The following is a 23,937-nucleotide window of genomic DNA, read 5'->3' on the forward strand; positions in this document are numbered from 1 at the left end:
CTAATTGCAGCACAATGGTTTGCTATATTGTACTATTTAAAAACAAACTGAAGCTTGTAGTCTCCATGTTTCTTGTACTTAAGATCTGTTTATAATTTTAAGACTAAGAGTATGACATTAATTTTGAAAAAAGTATAAGTAAAAACACTGGAAAATGTTTGCAAACACACCTTTTATTTTATGTGAAAACACCCTGAAAATTGCACAGCTCTTGGTTTTATGGTGAATGGTCTAGAATAATTGTAATTTCTTAATAAAGATAAATAGACTACTTACTAGCACATGTGTTTTGGGGCAGGAGTAAGTAGTTTCCGTATGTGAGATTTCCACAATCTATTTACTTCCAGTTACTTGTAATTGAAATTTTCAAGATTTCATTCTCTCACTTGAAGTAGTTGCATAAGGTGCAATGGGTGGGGGAGAGGGGGGGAAGTTTGACTGCCTTAGAGTATAGAATTGGAAACAGTTTTCTGGGTTTTTTTTCCTCTGTCTTATCTTTAACATATGTATATATAAATTTGTGTACATTCCCTCAAAATGATTACAGAAAGATAATAACCCTTGTGTCACAGTGCTAACATGCTAAACTTTGTTTTTACTGTTGTTGGTTCAGTTGCAAGTTACCATTTTAAATACGGGCCAAGGGGCTAATTCTTAGTAGGGGCTGAAAGTAATGGTGCCTGTTCGTATGTACTCTCTGCTTTCTTTGCACTTGCACAAGTGCTGGTGTGATTCTGCCATTTTAACTCCCTGAACAAGGTCTTATGGAAAATCACTGTTTTTCTGCAAGTTTGCTCCCTAAAATGGCTCACAGCAAGGTTAAATAAGTTCTAGACCTAGCCATGTTGAAAGAATCCTCGAGGGTTAGGACTGCCCTTTGCAATGACAACTGACTGTTACCTTGTGTCAACTTGTCGCGAATCCTGATTTAGGATCCTGCCGACTACACCTATTTGTCACGAATGGGTGATTTAGACCGCTTAAAGAACCACTGTCAAAGGTATCAGAAAAAGTGGTTTTATTGAAGTATGATGTTATAGAAGTGTGACTTAACAAAGTTTGATGGCAAGATTCACTCTATAACCGTACTGCACAAAGGATATAACAATGATTCAAAGTTACCAAGATAAGAATCAAAGTTACCATGACAAAATCTTAGCGCACTATAATACAAGGTTATACATGATATTGGTCACTTACCAAAGATCTGCAGTTGGTAAAGGGATCTCTCAGCCTCAAGGAGTAACCTTGAGAGGTGTCTCAGCTCAAGGGGAGATCACTGCCATGCAGACAGATGCTTAGCAGGGAGAGCTCAAAGGCGACTCACTTAGGCTGTCATATTTATGGGATAAAGTGGTTGGCTCATAGTCAAGTTACAAAGGATGGAAAAGATATGCATGAGACTTGTTATACCCACAACTTACTTTATTCCTTGATAAATGAGTCTTGGAAAAGCCACCAGCTATTCATGTGTTAATCGCATGATCAGTATTCCAAGCTCGTATGCACCGATGTTCACGATGTCACTCTGTTCCTTTGTGGGTTTTCAGAGAACAGATTGGAGCTAGAGTTCTTGGCCTGGCTACAGCTCAGGTCTTTATCTCCTTTGGGGCCTGTACCAAACTACTGCTAGCCAAGTGCATCCATCACAGAACTATAATGGGAAGCCATAATAATGAATTTATTTAGGTATAGCACTTAACCAGTGCTCTCTGCTTTTTTATCCTGTTTACTCTTAATGATTTTTTTAAAAAACTTTTTATCTTCTTTATTGCTATATTTAAGATTCTGCACATCACTTCTAACTGTCCAGGTAATTGACTATGAAGAATCATAGAATCATAGAATGGTTAGGTTTGGAAGGGACCTCAAAGATCATCTAGTTCCAACCCCCCTGCCATGGGCAGGGAAACCCTCCACTACACTGATGAGCGGAAACAGACTCCACAACTCGGAAAGTTGTAAAGTAGGTATGTTTATTGCAGCACTGGGTGCACGGGGGATCGCTCCACCACAAACGTGCACACCCGCCGTAGCAGTTTTTCTTGTATTTATACAGACATACTCATCACACCCCCCCCCAAAAGGGCAGTCTCTCCCAGGAGATCATTTCCATAGCCCCCGCCTCAGGATCCGCCTCAGGCTCCTCCTTGACACGCCTCCTGGTGGTCGTGGGCAGGGGTCTTTGGGATGAAGGCCGTAGGTCTTCCTCGCTGTGTGTTTTCACTTCTTCTCTAAAACTCTAAAACTCTTGTTTTGGCTGGGCCTGTAGAGCCAAACCGTTTCCCTGGCCTTGAGTGGACACCTGGTTGTCTCCTACTTGTTATTGCTTGAAGACAAATGTTAGTTCTCGTTAGTCCTTATCTCTCCTCTTTGTCTGTTTTTCTCCCTATGGGTCACGAGTTACAACCTTGCCATCATTTATTTTGTCTCTCTTACCGGCCTTCTTTTTGGGTAGTTAGTGTTTCAAAGCAGGGATTAGTATTTGATAACTTCTAGCAATTCACAGAGCTATTTCACAGAGCTATGTATTTCCCAGAGTCTTATGCCTATTCTTATACCTATCCATAGAAATAATAGCTAATATAGTCTTATGTAGTCTTATGCCTACTCCTATACCTATCCCCCTATCAACACCAGGTTGCGCAAAGCCTCATCTAACCTGGCCTTGAACACTTCCAGGGATGGGGCATCCACAACTTCTCTGGGCAAGCTGTTCCAGTGCCTCACCACCCTCAATGTAAAAAATTTCTTCCTTATATCTAATCGAAATCTGCCCTCTTTCAGTTTAAATCTATTGCCCCTTGTCCTATCACTACACGCCCTTGTAAAAAGTCCCTCTCCAGCTTTCCTGTAGGCCCCCTTTAGGTACTGGAAGGCTGCTAGAAGATCACCCCGGAGCCTTCTCTTCTCCAGGCTGAACAGCCCCAACTCTCTCAGCCTGTCTTCATAGCAGAGGTGCTCCAGCCTTTGAATCATCTTTGTGGCCCTCCTCTGGACTCGTTCCAGCAGCTCCATGTCCTTCTTGTGTTGGGGACTCCAGAGCTGAACACAGTACTCTAGGTGGGGTCTCACAAGAGCAGAGCAGAGGGGCAGAATCACCTCCCTCAACCTGCTGGCCACACTCCTTTTGATGCAGCCCAGGATACGGTTGGCTTTCTGGGCTGCCAGCACACATTGCCAGCTCATGTTGAGCTTCTCATCCACCAGCACTCCCAAGTCCTTTTCCTCAGGGCTGCTCTCAATCTATTCTCCACCCAGCCTGTACTTGTGCTTGGGATTGCCCCGACCCATGTGCAGGACCTTGCCCTTGGCCTTGTTGAACTTCATGAGGTTCACACAGGCCCATCTCTCCAGCCTGTCAAGGAGAAACAGAGGAACTAACAATACAGAATTAGAAAAAGCGTGAATCTCAAAATTAGGACTATAGCTATGCTTTTTTCCTTTTTGATTTTTCTTTACATAGCTCTTGTTCATTAAAAGAAGATAAATTGAAAGTCTTACACTGATGCTATATTATAGAAGCAATTTTGAATGAGAAGAGAAAATAAATTAGAAATGTTTCATGTGGTTGTAATAACATAGGCAATTAAATTGTATTTAGACAGCGTGCACTGGTACTTTAATTTTTCAGTATGAGAGACTGAAAATGCTTAATGATTTATTGTACATGAATGATTTTGCAATCTGTTTGACTATTGGCAGAGTAATTGTGGTTTTCAGTTACGACCTAAATTTTTAATTAGATTATTTAATATTTTCAGGAAATATTAATCGTTGATAAAATATCTTAGGGTTTGACCTTCATTTGAGATTAATTTTAACCTAATGTTTATCTTCATTGTCATTTCTTTAAGGCCCTGTTGAGTTTGAAGAATGTAACACATCCAGTGCAGTTGAAGGTGAGTTGTTGTAGCAGTTATTCACCTAATAATCCTGTGGATATGACCTAAAACTGAGGAGAGAAGGATATTCACATGTGAATTTGTATAACTTTAAAGTATTCCAATAGACCAAAAAAGCTGTTGGTTTTTTTTCTGATAAACAAGCTTCTATGAAAATGAGACCTACAATACTTTATAAGCCTCTAATGCATGATTGTCAGAGAATTTTAATATTTCTTATAAATATACTTTGGCTAAGACCCTGTCTTTGCAGAGATTTGGTTCACTTATGACTATGTAAATTAATTTACAAGTGTCAAAACACAGCCTGGCCTCTTTCCATTGTTGCCATGTTAGTTATACCAATTCTAATGCAGTGTTATGGTCACAAAGCCTTCCTTTGTTGGTGTAGTTTATTTTGTTTAGGGGATCGTTTTAAGTGATGTCCTGGTTTACCCTGGCCAGCCACTAAACACCACACAGCTGCTCGCTCCCCCACCCCCAGGGATGGGGAAGGAAATTGAAATATAAGGCAAATATAATGGGTTTTTTAATGATGTTGCTTGAATTGTCAGTTCTTAAATTTTGGAAACCAAATTATTTCCACTATTTGCTCAAAAGCTCACTTTAGATAGTATCTTACATCAAAATAAAATTGTAAACTAATTGGATCAGATGCTTGCACTCGGTCATTTTGTTTCAAGTTTGGCAGTCTACTTTGATTTAGCAAAAATGGAGGAGAGAGGCAGACATGACAGTAAGTTTGATGGAATATTTAAATGTTTTTTTAGTATATTAAATGGATATGAAAGCAAACTTTTTTTCTGTACTAAAACTATATATATCCAGTGCTAAAAATAGGGTAGAAAAGACAGAGGGGAGGCATGGTTCCAGACTCAGTGGGAACCAGCATTAGAGCTGGCTACAGCAATGGGAAATCATGAACTCAGCATCAGCTGGGAAGCCATGAGATGTTCTCATTTTTACAGGACCAAGATCCTACTTTTTAGGAGAGACAGGGGCTTGCAGCTACTGGGAACATGCAGGGAAATAAGAACAGGGTGTTGAGCTGCAGTAGCTGAGAGAGGCAGGGTTCAGTTTCTGATCCAAGTGCATTGGCTATTCAGGATCGGCTGAAGCAATAGTTACTGTTGAGTTTCTGTGAGCAGAGTCCCTTTCCTCAAAACTGGCAGTGCACCCATCTTCTATAAAATAAGTGATAGTCTAACATACCCAGCTTGGAGAGTTGGATGTACAATGCAGATCAGTTTTATAAAGACTTATGTTATTAATGTGTTGCTTGAATCATATTTTAATATTTTTTTTTATGAAACGGGTTAACCCCAGTTGTGGGTTAACCCCAACAGGCAGCTCAGCCCCACACAGCCGCTCACTCACTCCCCCCACAATGGGATGGGGAAGAGAATTGGAAAGGTAAAAATGAGAAAACTCATTGGTTGAGATAAAGACAGTTTAATAGAGAAAGCAAAAGCCACGCACACAAGCAAAGCAAAACAAGGAATTCACTCACTGCTTCCCATTGGCAGACAGGTGTTCAGCCATCTCCAGGAAAACAGGGCTCCATCACCCGTAACGGTGCCTTGGGAAGACAAACAACATCACTCCAAACGTCCTCCCTTCCTTCTTCTTCCCCTAGCCCCCTAGCTTTATATGCTGAGCATGACATCATATGGTCTGGAATATCCCTTTGGTCAGTTGAGGTCAGCTGTCCCAGCTGTGTCCCCTCCCAAATCATAGAATCATAGAATGGTTTGGGTTGGAAGGGACCTCAAAGATTATCTAGTTCCAATCCCCCTGCCATGGGCAGGGAAACCCTCCACTACACCAGGTTGCCCAAAGCCTCATCCAACCTGGCCTTGAACACTTCCAGGGATGGGGCATCCACAACTTCTCTGGGCAACCTGTTCCAGTTCCTCACCACCCTCTGAGTGAAAAATTTCTTCCTTTGATCTAATCTAAATCTGCCCTTTTTCAGTTTAAAGCCATTGCCCCGTGTCCTATCACTACATGCCCTTGTAAAATGTCCCTCTCCAGCTTTCCTGTAGGCCCCCTTTAAGTACTGGAAGGCTGCTAGAAGATCTCCCAGGAATCTCCTCTTCTCCCGATTGAACAACCCCAACTCTCTCAGCCTGTCTTCATAGCAGAGGTGCATAATCCTTGTGCACCCCTAGCCTACTCGCTGGTGGGGAGGTGAGGAGCAGAAAAGGCCCTGACTCTGTGTAAGCACTGCTCAGCAATAATGAAAACATCCCTGTGTTATCAACACTGTTTCCAGCACAAATCCAAAACACAGCCCCATACTAGCTAAAGAAGAAAATTAACTCCATCCCAGCCAAAACCAGAACATTATGTTATTGGAATAATGTTCCCTTAGTTTGTTCTTTGGTTCCCTTAGTTTGGCTCCATATCTACCTCCACTGTTAGATTTTTGTATCGCTCATTATGGCAGCGTTTAATAGGTATTGGCATTGGTATGCACTAGTGTTTGACATTGCTAAATATATACTCAGCTCTTTGATCTTTAAATGAAAAGTGTTTGTTCCATAGGGATAAAACCACGGAAGAGGAAGCCTTTTGGTTTATCAGGAATAATGAAAAAAGAAAAAGATACTGAGTCTGTGTAAGTATATTTCCAGCTCGAGGCCTTGTCTTGTATGAAAACTAGCAAATGTATGTAGATAAACATTAGCTGATGTTGGAAAAAAAAGGTTTTATAACAGAAGTTTAGAGGAATGCTATGAATCACAGCTATTTAAGATTTTTGTAACTAAGGATTTTAAGGAAATAATATAAATGTATTCATAGTAATCTATTCATTCTTTCCTCTACATAGCTAAGTAGTTCTCCCTTGTTCTACATTTGAACATCATAGATAATGTAATTCTCATGTGTACGCCTAACAAAATAGTAGTGTGTGTGTGGAAAAAGTAATGTATGTCTGTGTTTGCGGAATTGAAGCTCCAATTATTCTTTTGTTAGAAAAGCTTGTGTACTGTATAGAAGGACAGAAAACTTTTTGATTTTTTTTTCCCAGTAATTTTTTTTCCCAGTAATTTTTTTTCCCCAGTAAATCATGTGCACATTCATTTCTGAAAGACTATCATTCTAACTCATGATTGATGTCATATACCCTTTGTCATATTCACTGTGTGCCCTCTGTCTTAGATGGGTTGGTAGCATTCTATGTATTAGTAATTATGGTTAATATATTTCAATATATTTTGTTCATAATTTCCAGATACGTTTTCTCAGTAGAAGTATTTGATTTAACAGAAAATAACTTTCAATTTAACAAAAACTTGGCAATATAGAAATATTATCAGTGGCAATATTTGTATACATTCTTTTTTAAATTAATTTTTTTAACCAGCTTCGTTTTTTAATATAGTGCTGAAAAGTTGATGACCTAAGAACTGCAGATGCTAATTATTTGCACATACAAAGTGCCTTATAGCTATTTTTCTTTTGATGTTTGATTTTAATAGTGATATGCTTCTAAATAATGCTTTTTTTTTTTCTCTGTCATGATGCCTGTCCCTGGAAGTGTTCAAGGCCAGGTTGGATGAGGCTTTGGGCAACCTGGTGTAGTGGAGGGTTTCCCTGCCCATGGCAGGGGGGTTGGAACTAGATGATCTGTAAGGTCCCTTCCAACCCTAACCATTCTAGGATTCTATGATTCTATGCTATCAGGGCTCCCGGGTGTTATTTTTTGAAGTCATTTCTGTTCTCTCTGTGATTTAATCTTTCCTCCACCCTCTCTTCTGTACTTTATTATGCTGAAGTAAATGGTGAGAGAAATGTTGTATATAGTGTGATTTTGGTGAGCAGTAATCTGAGAATACTATTTTGTTACAAAGAATTATTTTTTCTGATGATGATTTAGTTTAAAAATCTTTAAATTAAAATGTTATAAATTTTTGATTATATTAATATTTGAAATAGTTTTAGTCTCCTTTTTAAAAGTAATCCATTCTCTCTGGAAAGTTATTTACTACACTTTTTTTTTATGATGCAAAACTGTTGCAGTATCAAATAGCTGCAAAAAAGTATATTCAATCATTTGCCTTTCGTTTCTTGCATTTACTTAATTGCAAAGTATTGATTTTGATAGTATTGAGTACTGTTGTATGTTTGTGTTCTGTAGCTGTCAGCTTTTCTTGTCCAACAAAAAAATTGTTTTGCCACCACATGGTAACTCAATTACTCAAGCTAATCTCATGTAACGTTATTAGCCTGCATGCAAACCAGGCATCTCCTTCCATCTGTTCTTTGGCAGATGATGAAATGTACTGACTGTGTCTTTACTGGCCCAGTAAAAGCTCTTAATAGTAGTTTTCTGGAGACAGTAAGGGCCAGGAAGCTCCAAATTAACTCTTCCCAGGTGTATTGCTCAGTGTATCCTTGCTCAGAGATCATGCATATACGCATTTATTTTGGGCCCCAGATGAAGCTGACTTCCTGGCTGGAGCGGCTGGAATTCCTTTCTGCTGCTCTTCAGGTACTTCCAGCATATCTTTATCATTCTTGATATTACCCCCCTCCCCCTTCAAATCTAGTTTAAAGCCCTGTCAATGAGCCCCACTAGCTGTTGTGCTAAGACTCTCTTTCTTCTTTGAGAAAGGTGAATCCCATCCAACGTCAGCAAGCCTGGTACCATGTGACCCATCTCATCAAAAAACCCAAAATTGTGGCGATGACACGAGCCACATATTAATCGACTGGGCACATCTGTTTCTTCTCATGTCACTGCTTGCAACTGGAAGGATAGAAGAAAAGATAACCTGTGCTCCAGATTCCCTTACCAACCATATCAGGGCCCTGAAGTCTCTCTTGATCGACCTCAGACTTCGTGTTGCAGCTTCATCACCACCCACATGGAAGAGCAATAATGGGTAGTAGTCCGAGGGCTGTACCAGGCTGGGAAGTTTCCTAGTGATGTCTTTAACCCGGGCTCCAGGGAGGCAGCAGACTTCTCTCTGAGCAGGGTCAGTCTGGCAAATTCCCTTACAGAGTCCCCATTTGCTGAAATATTTTACCTTATAGTAGAAGCATGACCTGTTTTTTTAAAGAAAGATGTCCTGGTTTCAGCTGGGACAGAGTTAGCTCTTCTTTTTAGCAGCTAGAAGAGCTTCATGTTCTGGTTTTAGTCTGAGACTTGCTCTGAGAAGAACACTGACAGCACACTGATGTTTATAGTTGGCACTGAGGCCTCAAGGACTTTTCAGCTGCCGAGTTCTTGCCAGTGTGCAGGAGCATAGCAGGATAGGGGGGGAGCATAGCTGGGACAAGGGGTCCATGACTCTCCTTATGATTTGTACTTGGATTTAGGATTGAGGGCCAAACTGGCCAATTAGTATTCCATGTCATGCAGCGTCATGCCCAGTATAAAAGTGAGGGACAGCCAGAAAGAAGGGCCTTTGCTCTCACTTTCAGATTCTCAGAGTGCTCTCTCTGTCTTGCTCTCTCTGACTCTTGTTTTGGGCCTCTCGTTCGTCTGGGATTGCGGTATCAGGATTTATCTGTTTCAAGATTGTTAGTCCTGGATGGGACGGGCCTTGGTCAAGGGATGGTGAGCAATTACACCGTGCATCACTCGTTTGTATATGTTATTATCATTATACACATACATATATATTAATATATACTAATATATTTTAATTTAATACTACTAGCTGTAGTATTAAATTGTTCTTATCTCAATCCACGGGTCTCTTTTCCTTTTCTCCTTTAATTCCCTTCCTCATCCCCGGGGGGTGGGGGACGGTGAGCGAGCGGCTGTGTGGAGTTTTGTTGCTGGAGCAGCCTAAACCACGAAAAAAGATCATGCATCTAGTGATGTAAAAGCACATCCATTTAAAACCTGGTGTCCTCATTTTCCACTTCAGCAGCATTTGCAGGCTTTTGAGTTTTGCTCTGTATCTTGAGAATGGATTCTGTGTTGTGCTGTTAATTCTCTGAATGATACTAGATCTGCCATTACTTTTTGAGATCTATTAGCTCACTAATTTTTAAAATCTTCATTATAGGCCGAATTGCTTTCATTGTATTTTGCCTCACATCTTTTACATTTCTTAACTTTTATGGACTTCAGGCTCTCTTATTTGAGTACAGGCATTTTTTAAAAGCAGATGTTGTAACATCTGTTTATTACGCCTTTTGAGACAAATCTAATACGTTGCCTCTTTGTTCTGTAAAATAGGTTTTAAAATAGCTGTTTCTATTGCTGTGAATTCAGAGGGAGATAAGACATAAGTCATTTAGAAACTTGGTCACATGTATTTTCTTTTGTGTGGAGCCTTTCAGAGGAGATGGGATCCTCCATCTCACTGTCAGTTCCTTAACAACCTGTACTGAATTCCATATTAATGCTTCCATGTTAGCAAGCTTTCATATCTGTTTTTAAAGACAGTGTAGTTTTTACATTTAACCTATTTAGCCTTTCAGAAAAGATGATTTAGTTTGCTACAAAGTTCTTTTTTCTCTATTTTTTTTAATAAGTACACATTTAAGTACACATTTCGACTGTATAAAAAACGTTGTTCAGTTACATTGGCACTTATGGGTCATTAATTTTTTAAAATATTATTGCTTAAGTTCAATTTATAGCAGAAAAATATAACACTTGTGAATAATGTGCTTGCAATCACTGTCTTTCTACTGACAACTTTTTTTTATAAAAAAAAGTGGTTTTTTAGAGGATATTCTCTTATTTTTTCCAGCATCTTCTGTTGCTTGACTGCAACTGTGATTAACAAACTCATGCTAAGAATGAAATTCCAAAAGAGAGAAGCTCTGAATTACTTTAAGAATTGTCTTAATTGCTTTAAGAACTTGTTATTGTCCAAAATGTTTGCAATTGTGTGTGGACTATTTTATTAGGATTGATGACTTTTATTTATTATGCACATCATATAGAGACCTGACTCTTAAAGTATATTCATCCAAAATACAGCATGATGCTCTGGACTTCCCTTGATTAGGTTGTGTTTTTTTTTCCACTATGATGTGAGTTTGGTTTTTCAGCATTTACTATCCATTTTTTTTCTGCAATGTTTTTAACATAAACTTTCAGTGTCTTTTATTTAAATCTCATTCAATTGAATGTGGATAATTTATAATGAAAATGTTAACAGAGTTTGAGAGGCAAATAGGTCAAATGCAATTTTTCAAATTAATTGAAAATATTAAAGGAAGTACCGGAACTGTATGAATAAAATAATTTGTGCATTTTATAATTGTTTGGGTTTTTTTTTTAATAGGGAGTGTCCAGATACAGACTCATTTGTAAGTAGACTTATTTCTAACACAAATGAATATGTTAACATTGTCAAGCACTACAATCTGATGAAACTTGACTTATATATAGTACCTGCAATGTATTATTTATGTGAAAGAGGATTTAATATTTTGGTAACATAGTCGAAGTGTTAATTATGCTCAGAACATAATCTTTAGCAGTATATACAAATATGCGTCAGTAATACATTTATATTTCCTAACAATCTTAGGTTTTAAACAAGGTGTTTTACTGCGATTATTTGCTACTTTGTTTTGCAAGTTAATAGTTTAAATATTTTTAAATAAGAAAAAGGTTCAGTACTTTAAATGCAGTATCTCGATGCACTTTATTCATGGTTTTTCATTGCTCTCAGTTTGATCTGTGATATGTCTTACAATTTTATTTATTAAATTCAAATAAGTGACAATTACAAATGAAATTGGTATGTTAATGCTTTTTTATTTCCTTAATTGAGCATTTTCTTTTTATTTAAACATGTATGCTGTCTTGAATTATATGTAACAGAATTTGCAGCTCCTTATAGCTATAGTAGGAAATGATTTACAGAATGATTTAAGTGACTTTCTGTAGACTGATTTGTTTTTCAGTTAATGTATTTAGATGGAAATTATATTAAACAATTTAAGTTTCCAAGCTCACCTGTTTTGTGGATTTTCTTCTTCGCATTTAATATCTGGGAGTTTTAGTACCTAATATTAAAACTTATTTTGAGAAACTTGGTTTAAAAAAATCTAGTAGAACCATCCTTCTAAATAAGGAAAACAAAGTTTTGCCACATAATAGAACTCTATGTGCATGAACAGCCTTATAAGCATCATTTGAGACAGTTATTTTATCCTGTACAAAGTCATCTTGATTTAGAGCACATTTCTTGGGTATTTTTAAAGTAACTTTAGAATCATCTCTTATAATTATCAGGTTTTTCATGGAAATAATGTCTTTTGACAGTTCAGGTTGAGTCATTGGAGTGAAACACAACTGGGTTTGATGTGCAGTGTTTATTTTCTTCCTTGCTTATTTTGGTCACTACATTTAAAAAAAAAAATAATTCAACAAATTCAACTGTAAATGTGTCTGACATTCTGGAGTTTTATGTGATCATGAGTAAGAAGGCAGCTATGAACTGAGAACTGGTATTTGTTAAAAAAGTTTACCGCTTCAATAAACAGTCTGTTTAAATATAGATTACAGTATCTCATGAGATTCAAAATTCCTGTGCTGTTATATGTCTGTCTACATATGTAACTTCCATTAAGTTAAACCTTGATAATTAAGAAAAATAGAAAGTTAACTATGTGTACACTAGAAAAAGATAGCAACTGGAGGAAGTTACTCTTATGGGCAGAACTAATTGTCTTGTTTACCATGGCTTTACCATGTCTCTAGGGATGGTCTATAGGAAGATACGAGCTCTAGTAGAAACTTTTCTTCTGGGGAAGCATTTACAAGGTTCCACTTGTGTCCAGAAAGGTCTGAGTTTGGATTGCAGCCCTTCCCTTGGTTGGCATACTTGCATATCTCTCTTCTACTTGACTGCCTATTTTCATTAAGACTGTAGTAATGTCAGCAATTTAATTGCCTGCAAGAACTGAAAAACTGAACTAGTTTCAAGTTCTCAGATGTTTATTAGGTTTAAAAATCCAGGACGGTGCTGGAGATTCATAAATGAAAACTTTGGAACCTGATTTTGAGCACTTGTATTTTAAGTTTCATCTATGCATTTTAATGAATATAGATGTTCTTTGCTAAAGCAACTGTACAGGCTTGCCGTCTTTTCAAGGGGAAGAGAGAAAGTTGCAATCTGTATAACCTGGAACGCTTTTACTCACATATTAAAGGACTGACTAGTACTTAGGAAAGATTATGGTCCTGCACCATCAGAGCCTCCAGCGGCTTAGCTGAAAGAATTAGAAGTAGAAATTGGGAAAATATTTGGGGCTGAGAGGATTGTAGGCTTATTTAACACTCAGTAGTAAAGTTAAAATGCTTCTGTTGATTTCTGACCTTTTTGATAGAATATCAGTCAAAGCAGATGCATTAAAACTTGCCAGTTTTCATAGGAAATTTAGAAGTTGTTTTGTTGCATTGTGTTCCTGAAGTATCTTATCTGTCACACTACTTCTGAACTATAGAGCATAACTTGAGATAACTGTGATAATTAATAATGAATAACAATGACTTTCATGAGATGTTGTAATCACATTTTAATTTGTCAGTGATATAAAATTCAGTCTGATGTAAGAACAATGTATTTTTTTAGTTATTTGTCAATACCATCATTTTTGTTGTTTTTTTCTAGAATGTTCCTGATGTAGATGATGAAGGATACAGCATTAAACCAGAATCATCACAGGATATCCTTTTTGCTATTATTGTGCCAAGTTATGTCTCTTTATTACAATTATTTGGGGAGGGGAAGTACTCATTGAAGTGTTAAGTCAAGGAAGATGAATGACATTTATGCTTATGTTGCAACCTTGTAGTCTTATATTCATAGCTTCTGCAAAATGCACAAAATTTTGTCTAGCTTAGATTTTGTGTGTGTGTGTAAATGTTAAAGGTTAGATCAGATGTCTTAGGAACTTTAGGAAAATGTTTTTTGTCTGACAGTAAAAAAAAAAAACCAAACCTGAACAAAACCTTTAAGGTAACCATGCAGATCTTTCTCCATGAAAAGCTTTCAGAGAGTTTGTAAAGTAAAGTTTGTAAACTTTTTTAAGCATACTGAATGATTTTCTGTTCTATACCTGCGCTTTCCCCACTTTTTAATAACACCATTAAAAAGATTGAGAGCTCCAGCTCTGTTAATTAATATAGTATCATGCTGTTTCTAATTGGTGCTTCCAGCTTTTATTGTACTTTTAATGATAGTTTTTATATGCAGAATAGGTTTTTGTTTTGAGTCATTTTTTATGTATTTCATTATTTTCTCTTCTCTTCCTTTGAAGAAAAAAATTCTTGTCCTCTTTTTTTCTTCCATCAGAAACAGAGGGAAGCTCTACTCAATATGTTAGCAAACTTAATATATTAGCAAGATAGCTAATTTTTGGAAATGTATTCACCAATTTTTCTGGAGACTACAGATAAAAGGTAAACTTAGACTTTGCAATTACTTTAAACAGTGAAAACTTTTAACCATTTGAGAGCACCTTAAAGTGGGCCAGTCTGTCATCATAGCTTCTCTGTTCTCATCAACTTTGCCGAATATGCCTGTGTTGCCCCCAGTGAAGGTTCCTGTACTGATAAATATAGTTCATGTTATCTCTTATTTACATAATTGATATAAAAGCAAAAGACTATTATCCAGTTCTGGGGAGGTGCATTATTTCATGTTTTGCATATTTTTATGAAATGGAGGCAGGAGTGAATAACATTCATGCTTTGTAAATGATTCACCTGGGCATCCTTTTCTGCATTATCCTTTTTGTCACGAAGAAATGGAAAAGGCCATACACATCCAGTGAAAAAGCTCAATGGTTTGCAATTCCTGTCAGCCAGGTAGTACTTCAGCTTCTGAAATTCTTGAACAGATTCATGAAGTCATCAGTTCCCTTCTTTTTTTTCCTCCCTTAGCCTCCAAGAGTGGATATTTATTCTGTTGATGGGAACTCTTGAGATGATTTGTTGGAGGACATCATTTTACCATAACGGCAGTCAGTCTTAATAAGGCCAGTCTTAAGTGTTAGAAAAACACTCATCCTAAAAATTACTGACTGACCTTTCATGGCATTCAGGTGCAAACTGATCTTTGTAAGTAACCGTTTAATAGACCTAATACCTCAGTGTTCAGTTCATGCCAGTTTACAAGAGCCACCTGATTTGTAGGAAATGAATCTTGAAACTTGATGATGACTTTTAAAGCAAGAAATCTTTTGGTGCAATGAAAAATGACTTGTCTTTTAAAATTTTCTTTTCCGGATGTGATCCATTTTGGGGGACAGATAACCTGTAAGATGAGGCATTTGACTTTTTCCTAACTACGTCTCAGGGTTTCTTACAGTTGAATTGGATTTGGAATGTCTTTAGAGTTCAGGGTTTTAATCTTTTTCAGGGAATAGTTTGAAGAGATTTCATTCAAATGGCTGGCATATTTCCAAGTGAAAATAACAGAAGTGAGGTATAGAATATGTATGCTCCTCCTAGGTGGCAAGACACTTCTATGTTTCAATAGAGGAAAATTTTCAGCTTGTTTCTTGTTAAAACAACTGCATCTTTTAAGACTTAGCATAGGCCTTTCAGAGCTTTTGTTGAGTGCAGTTCCTGTGCATATAAAGAACCAAGGCTAAATTCATCTGTGTATTTTGCTTATTTTGAGGGCTGAGTTGTCATTGTGATTCCTTTTTAGCCAAGGATGATAGTGCTTTAAGCAGCTGATGAGGTTTAGTTTACTGTGCAGCCTTCTGTGTGACTGACATCCTTTGTTGCAAAATTTTCAGTGCATCTGCAAAAAGGGCAAGTAATGGTGGCTGCTGCTTCCTCTACTGTTATGCTTAGTACAGGTACCATTGTTGTCCCAAAACTTGGGTTCATCACTTGGTGTGCAACGAGCCAATTCTCACACAGAGTGGAGGTATTTCCCTTTATTACATATATACATATATATGGGTTCTTGTCCCAAGACAGCACACCGAGACTCCAAATCGATGGTTATTTATGCACAAAACATTAACATATTCATCTTTCTAATACATATGCGTTGTTATTCTGTTAAATGATTGGTTAAGATTTCTTTGCCCAGAATGCAAATTAGCATGCGTGCTCAATTTCCTACTTCTATTGTTCTCTTTTGAGTAGGTGGTATCATTTGGGGAGGTGGTCAATGAGTTGGTGGGTCACGATCTCCCCCTGCTGGAATTCCCTTTCCCCTCCTTACTACCTTCTTTTGGCAGTTTCAGGCTGTTCTTCATGGATTGCTGATTAAGCTAGTAATTCATCACTTTAAACTTCTGCTTTAGACAGATATATACAATGGCACATTGTTTTAAGATCCTGGTTCCACCATTTCTCTGAGTCTGGTAGAATTAATTTCTAACCCAGAGTATTTTGACATCACCATGGGCATTTCATTGCTAATTAAAAAGGCTAAGACATTCCCTCACTTGGTTTAAAAGTATTTCTACAATGCATACATTTTTCATACATGTGTTAGAATCCTTTGTTGAGTCTTACAAATTATAAATTTAACATACAAAAATGTTGCTACTGTAGAATCTTTCATTTATCCTGATGCTTTCAAATATGCAGTTGTTCAGTTCTATGACATTGTGCCTTTGACAACAGAATACCATTATGAAAATGAATGGAATATAGAAACTAAATTTTAACTCTGAGTTGTGAATTTTGGACAGTGGATATAATAGAAGTGTCTATATAGCGCACAAAGAGCTTAGGCAGCATTGTTTATCTGTGGTGTTTACTTAATATGAGCATTTTGTAGAGAGTAATTATGAAACAGATTAAACAGATGAATTTGAAGTATTTCCACCTTAACTGAGAAAAACATACCAAAGAGAACCATTTCTACTCATCCAGTGATTCTGACTCTGAAGATGATGAACCCAGGAGGTTCCATGTAGAAATAAAACCTGTCCAGTCAAATAATATCTCTCAATATACCATGCCTTCCTTGGATGAATTAAAAGTATCTATAGGGAACATTGCTCTTTCTCCAGCAATATCTGTAAGTAATTTTGTTCCCTGTATTTTTAATGAGTAGAGAAGAAAAGTGGTAAGGAATCTTTAGTGTTAACATATATTTTACTGTTCAGAATTTATTCTAGGTTCGAGTTCAATGATTCTTTTTTTCTTGTGCACTAGGTCATCTTTGATACACTTTATTGCAATGTAATGTTAAGTAATTCTCCCTTCTTAGATTTTAACTTTACTTTGAGTCTTGGGAGTGCTCAGTCCTTGTCTTTCTGCTGTTGCCACCACAAGACATTTAAATACATATGGAGTTAGCCAAGCATGGTTTTTAACATAGTTTACCAATTCATATTCAATAATATACAAACCTTTAAAATAGATCACATAATGTGGGGGTTTTCCTGAGGCAGGGGAGCAGAGAGACCCACCAGGAACCCGCAGCTCTTGCAGGAGACATTGACAGGGCCTGGATGTTGCTAGAGCAACTGAAGCCACCCCCACTCCTACAAAAAGCAGCCTAGGGAGCGCTGCTGACCAGGAGCGCTGCAAACAAAGCAGAAAAACAGGACGGGGCGTGGCAGTTTGCACAGAAGGGCTGGCAGGAAGGGAGCAGTCACCCTGTCAACTCAAGAGGTGAGTTTAATTGGTGGCCATCACCCTCTCAGAAGGAGCTCAGCTATGGTATCCACCCGCAGAAAGCTAAGTCCTCTGCACTCGGCAGAAGGGATGTGGCAACCCAGATAGAGCTCCCACAAAAACACGCAGCTGTCCAGGTCTCAGGCTGCAGGGAGTGCCAGAGCCTTTCCCTGGTAGGGGATGGCAGTAGTGGTGAGAACAGCTGTGTGAGGTGTGACCAGGTGAACGATCTGCTCAGCATGGTGGCAGAGCATGAGAGGAAGTAGGTTAAGGAGCATCAAGGAGTCTGAGAAAGAGATAGACTGGTGGTGTCATGCTCTGCCCTCCCTGAGACAGAAAGAGAAAGAGCCACCAGAAAAAAAAAAAAAAAAACACAAGATGAAGAGGATCCTGTATCCTTCCCCCACCAGGCTGAAGGCAGTAGCTTAAAGGAAAGGAGTGAATGGAGGCAAGTCTGAGCTCGGGGCCACAGGCGAACCTCCTTCTTGCCCACCTCACCTTCCCAGGTGCCTCTGTACAACAAGTATGAGGCTCTGGATGTGGAAGGCCAGTCAATGGAGGATGTGGATAATGGTCCATCTACACCAGAGGAGCTGCCAGGGTCAGAAAGGCCTACCCCTGTATCACGAACACCTCCACAAGGAAGAAAAGACGGGTAATAATTGTAGGTGACTCCCTTCTGAGGGGAACAGAGGGTCTGATATGCCAGACAGACCCTGCTCTGAGGGAAGTCTGCTGCCTCCCTGGAGCCCGGGTTAAAGACATCGCTAGGAAACTTCCTAGCCTGATATAGCCCACGGACTACTACCTGTTATTGCTCTTCCATGTGGGTGGTGATGAAGCTGCAACATGAAGTCCAAGGGCGGTCAAGAGAGATTTCAGGGCCTTGGGACAGTTGGCAAGGGGAGCCAGGGCACAGGTTATTTTTTCTTCTCTCCTTCCAGTTGCGAGCAGTGATATTGGAGGAAACAGACACCCCTAGTCTATTAATACGTGACTCCATGGCTGGTGTCACTGCCACAATTTTGGATTTTTTGATAATGGGATGGCCTACACAGCATCAGGCTTGTTGGTGTCAGATGGGATTCACCTTTCTCAAAGGGGGATGAAGGTCTTTGCTCATGAGCTAGTGAGGCTCATTGACAGGGCTTTAAACTAGATTTGAAGGGGGAGGAGGATAATATCAGACATGCCCATGACAAGCTGTGGGATGACATGCAAGGTTAGAGGGGCGGGCTGCTAGCGAGGGCCATCAGACTGCTGCTCTAGGAGGTGCTGGCTACACTGGAGCACAGTTGAAGTATTATGGAGATGAGCCAGGGGCTCCTGAGGATATTAGGAGCCAACAGGGAAACACCAGTGAAATATCTCAAGGGAATTAAGGGATGTTCTTCTAAGAAAGTGACATGGCCAACAGCCCAACTGCAGTGCCTCTACACTGATGCACGCAGCATGGGCAACAAACAGAAGGAGTTGGAAGCCACTGTGCTGCTAGAAAGCTACGACCTAGTTGCCATTACTGAAACTTGGTGGGACAAATCTCATGACTGGAGTGTGGCTATCGATGGCTACAGGCTGTTCAGAAGGGACAGGTGAGGAAGGAGGAAGGAGGGACAGAGAGGTTGCCCTCTACATCAAGAAATGGATAGAGTGTGAAGAATTGTATGAAGAATAGCCACGAGGTTGAAAGCTTATGGGTAAGAATTCGAGACCGAGGCAACAAAGGGAACCTTGTGGTTGGTGTCTACTACAGGCCGCTTGATCAAGGGGAGCCTATTGACAAAGCCTTCTTACTCCAGCTGCAGGAGGCATTGTGCTCTCATGCTCTTGTCCTGCTGGAGAACTTCAGCCACCCCGACATCTGCTGGAAAAGTAGCACGGCGAACTGCAGGCAATCCAGGAGACTCCTGGAGAGCATTGAGAATAACTTCTTAAGCTAGGTAATAGAAAGCTTTACCAGAGGGGATGTGATACTGGACCTGATGGTCATCAACGCAAGTGAGCTAATCGATGACATCAAGATTGGAGGCAGCCTGGGCTGCAGTGATCATGCACTGGTGGAGTTTGCAGTCCTGAGGAATATGGGTCAGGCAAAGAGTAAAGTCAGGACCCTGAATTTTAGGAAAGCAAACTAACAACTGCTCAAGGAGTAAGTCAATGGGAGTCCCTGGGAAACTGCCCTCAGGGACAAGGGAGCAGAACAGAGCTGGCAGATCCTTAAGGATGCTTTCCATAGAGCACAAGAGCTCTCAATCTCCAGGTGTAAGAAATCAGGCAAGGAAGGCAAGAGACTGACATGGCTGAGTCGAGACCTGCTGGTCAAACTGAAGGGGAAGAAGGAAATGGACAGGCAGTGGAAGAAGGGACAGATATCCTGGAAAGAGTATAGGGACACTGCCCGGCTGTGTAGGGATGGGATCAGGAAGCAGCTGGAGCTGAACTTGGCATGGGATGCAAAGAATAATAAGAAGGGCTTCTAAAGGTACATCAGCCAGAAAAGGAAGGTCAAAGAAAGCATACTCCCCTCCGATGAACACAACTGGCAAACTGGTAACAACGGATGAGGAGAAGGCTGAGGTACTCAACAACTTTTTTTTATCTCAGTCTTCACTAGCAACCTCTCTTCTCACACCTCTCGAGTGGATGGACCTCAAGGCAGGGACTGAGGGAGCAAAGTCCCTCTCACTGTAAATGATCAGGTTCATGACCACCTGAGGAACCTGAACATACATAAGTCTATGGGACCTGATGAAACACATCCCAGAGTCCTGAGGGATGATTGTCCTTGGCTAGTGTAGTTGCCAAGCCATTGTCCATGATATTTGAAAAGTCATGGCAGTCAGGTGAAGTCCCTGATGACTGGAAAAAGGGAAACGTTGCACTCATCTTTAAAAAAGGAAGAAAGGAGGACCCTGGGAACTACAAATCTGTCAGTCTCACCTCTGTGCCTGGGAAGATCATGGAACAGATCCTCCTAGAAGCTATGCTAAGGCACATGGAGGACAGGGAGGGGATTCGAGACAACCAGCATGGCGTCACCAAGGGCAAGTCCTGCCTGACCAACCTAGTGGCCTTCTATGATGGAGTGACCGCATCAGTGGAGAAGGGAAGAGCTATGGATATCATCTGTCTGGACTTCTGTAAGGCCTTTGACATGGTTCCCCACAACATCCTTCTCTCTAAATTGGAGAGAGATGGATTTTATGGGTGGACTGTTTGGTGGATGAGGAATTGGCTGGATGGTCAGTAGTGGTCAATGACTCAATGTCCAGATGGAGATAAGTGACTAGTGGTGTCCCTCAGGGATCTGTATTGGGACCAGTACTGTTTAATATCTTCATCAGTGACACAGTGGGATCGAGTGCACCCTCAGCAAGTTTGCAGGTGATACCAAGCTGAGTGGTGTGGTTGACATGCCTGAAGGATGGGATGCCATCCAGAGGGACCTGGACAAGCTGGATAAGTGGGCCCATGGGAACCTCATGAGGTTCAACCAGGCCAAGTGCAAGGTCCTGCACATGGGTCGGGGCAATCCCAAGCACAAGTACAGGCTGGGCGGAGAATGGATTGAGAGCAGCCCTGAGGAAAAGGACTTGGGAGTGCTGGTGGATGAGAAGCTCAACGTGAACTGGCAATGTGCACTGGCAGCCCAGAAAGCCAACCGTATCCTGGGCTGCATCCAAAGCAGTGTGGCCAGCAGGTCAAGGGAGGGGATTCTGCCCCTCTGCTCTGCTCTCGTGAGACCCCACCTGGAATACTGTGTTCAGCTCTGGAGTCTCCAACACAAGAAGGACATGGAGCTGCTGGAGCAAGTCCAGAGGAGGGCCACAAAGATGATTCAAGGGCTGGAGCACCTCTGCTATGAAGACAGGCTGAGAGAGTTGGAGCTGTTCAGCCTGGAGAAGAAAAGGCTCTGGGGAGACCTTACTGTGGCCTTTCAGTATGAAAGATGGGGACAAACTTTTTAGTAGGGCCTGTTGCAATACGACAAGGGGCAATGGATTTAAACTAAAAGAAGGTAGATCCAGACTAGATCTAATGAAGAAAATTTTTTGTGCTGAGGGTGGTGAAACACTGGCACAGGTTGTCCAGAGAGGTGGTAGATGCCCCATCCCTGGAAGTGTTCAAGGTGAGGTTGGATGGGGCTCTGGGCAACTTGATCTAGTTGAAAATGTCCCTGCTCATTGCAGGGGGGTTGGACTAGATGATATTTAAAGGTTCCTTCCAATCCAAACTATTCTATGATTCCATGATTATCTATGGATACATATAACTTTTATAGTGCAGCTTTGTTGTATATATTCTGCCAAACCACAGAATGATTCTTTATACTGTGAGATGATATTACTAATAAATAGTATTAAAGTATGCTAGTGCAGTATTCAGATCAGAATATAAATGACTCTGATTGTAAGGGAAAATATTATGTATATTAAAATATTAATTATTATTTTTCTCTCCCTCCCCCCCCCCATTTTGAAAGCAGAAACACAGTTCTGTAAGTACAAAATGGCTTTTTATTCACATTTTTTTGTTTAAAAACAAGTAAGTGTAGTATGTGAGAAAGTTATTGGGAAAACCTTAGGAATGTTTCTGTTCTTACCTATCAAGCATACCATGTGATATAAAAGCTGTTTATTTTACTGGCCCAGCGTGTCAAGGGATTTAGTCATACTGTTGCCTTTTTCGGCTCCACAGTCTTCATTTCTGCCTTTTCTTACCAGTGTGGCGGACATGCATTAGTTGCTCTGTCCTGGCTCATGTTCTGGTCTTCTGCAAGCTCCAGAATGTTCTGCCTGGCATTGAAAGCACAATATCGCATGGAAAGTTGAGTGGAAATAAGAACCCTGGGACTATTAAGTGTTTTATTTGACAGTTGGTAAAAGAATTTATTCTTATTTGTGGGTTTTTTTTCCTGTTTCAGGCACAAATGAATCAAAATTCATCCAGTAAGTGTGAATATTTAACTTTTAGTCTACTTATGTTAGTTTTTTAACATAGCATGAAAATATTTTTTTATTATTGTTGAAGAAATAAACTTAAGAACTATTTGTATTTTAAGTAGAAAAAATATTTCTCTTGTCAGTTCTAGGTACCTTTATGATATTTGCCTTTGAACTACTCACAGTAAATTCAAAGGACAAAATTAAGTTACTTGGTCAAAATTTCAAAGCAGCTGATAGAAGCCACCCAAAGACCTCTTCTTTTTCTGTATACTCAACTGTTCCCTGTTCTGGGAAACAGATGAGGCTGTCTGTGATAGTGATGAGGAACAAGTCCAAGAGCCAAAGGCGGAGGGGAAGAAATCCCATGGAAATAACTCTTGTGTAAGTTCTTAAAACCCTTCCACCCACTCAAGCTGAGTATTATCCACAAAACAGCAAAGCACTCTGTTTTATAGTCAAAACCACAAAACATGGCCATGGAGATAGAGGATAGAGCATTAGTCTCTATCCTTTAGGGTTTTTCTCAGTGGGAAACTAAGCCAGGTTTCCTGAAGAATAATATTGATGTGTGAACAGTATAATTTAAGGAAGAAATTTCAAGTGACCAACACTTACTCCTGATTAGTCCTCTTCTTTTAGAACGTATTTCAGGAGCATCTGAATTTATATTATCAGAGATAATACATTTTCTCTTCTCCGTTTTAATAATTCATAATTAGTTTTGAACTGCAACTGTTAACATTTACTATCTTTTTATAATAAAGCTGAAAGATTTTTATTTTAGAGTGGTGATAATACTGTGTCTTTTGCTTAGGTGAAGAGTTAACAAAATCAAAGCTTTCTACTCCAGCTAATGAGTAAGTTCAACTTTTAAAATTATATCAAGTGTAGTTTTGGGGGAATTTGGTCTTATATTGATCTAAGACTCTGAGACTCATTGGAAATATCAGTTGACTGCTATTTTAAGTCAAGCATCTATTGCATCATAAGAGTTAAGGAGTAATTATGTAACAATGGAGATTTCTATTCCCTTGTTTTCCCCTTCTAATGCATTTGCTTCATTGTGACCTCTCTCAGTTTATATTTATAATTATGTGATTACAAAATATTGGTTTTTATCAAAATTTCAGGTTTTAAATAAGATGTGTTTAGTTTCCATCATATAGTGATCCATTTTAAAGTGTTTAAGATTACAAGCCCCAAATTTGGACAAGTCTGTATACATTACTCATATATGTATATACTGAAACTAATTGATTTGTAGGTGTATGTCTTGTTGAAAATGAAAATAATTTACTGCCATTATGAAATATGTCCACACACAAACTTGCACCAAGGTATCAGCTCAGATAGTTTCCTTATGTGTAAATCAGTTCCTTAACCTGCAATTTGTAGGTACTTTTAATTTTTAGATGCAAAGACTAATACAGAAGATGAATTACCAAAGTTGTAATTTTATTTTTATGAGTATATACATCTTTCATTAATATTCCAATTGTAACCC

At 39.3% G+C, this 23,937-nt stretch overlaps 1 protein-coding gene across 4 annotated transcripts in view; it reads left to right on the plus strand.

Moving 5' to 3' along the window:
- Positions 1-23,937, plus strand: part of LOC104379675 (F-BAR domain only protein 2-like) — a 140,645-nt gene that overhangs the window by 72,015 nt on the left and 44,693 nt on the right. For 2 of the 4 annotated variants that reach the window (XM_086630249.1, XM_086630250.1), the window contains exons 9-16: positions 3,858-3,902; positions 6,453-6,525; positions 11,165-11,189; positions 13,505-13,559; positions 16,707-16,885; positions 21,971-21,985; positions 22,412-22,436; positions 23,248-23,290. In XM_086630249.1, the coding sequence (XP_086486375.1) occupies positions 3,858-3,902; positions 6,453-6,525; positions 11,165-11,189; positions 13,505-13,559; positions 16,707-16,885; positions 21,971-21,985; positions 22,412-22,436; positions 23,248-23,290 (460 nt within the window). The remainder of the gene's footprint in view (positions 1-3,857; positions 3,903-6,452; positions 6,526-11,164; positions 11,190-13,504; positions 13,560-16,706; positions 16,886-21,970; positions 21,986-22,411; positions 22,437-23,247; positions 23,291-23,937) is intronic. The other 2 variants (XM_086630251.1, XM_086630252.1) reach the window with 1 other exon arrangement.

Source organism: Tauraco erythrolophus, chromosome W (assembly GCF_009769465.1).
Source record: "Tauraco erythrolophus isolate bTauEry1 chromosome W, bTauEry1.pri, whole genome shotgun sequence".
Lineage (NCBI taxonomy): Eukaryota > Metazoa > Chordata > Aves > Musophagiformes > Musophagidae > Tauraco > Tauraco erythrolophus.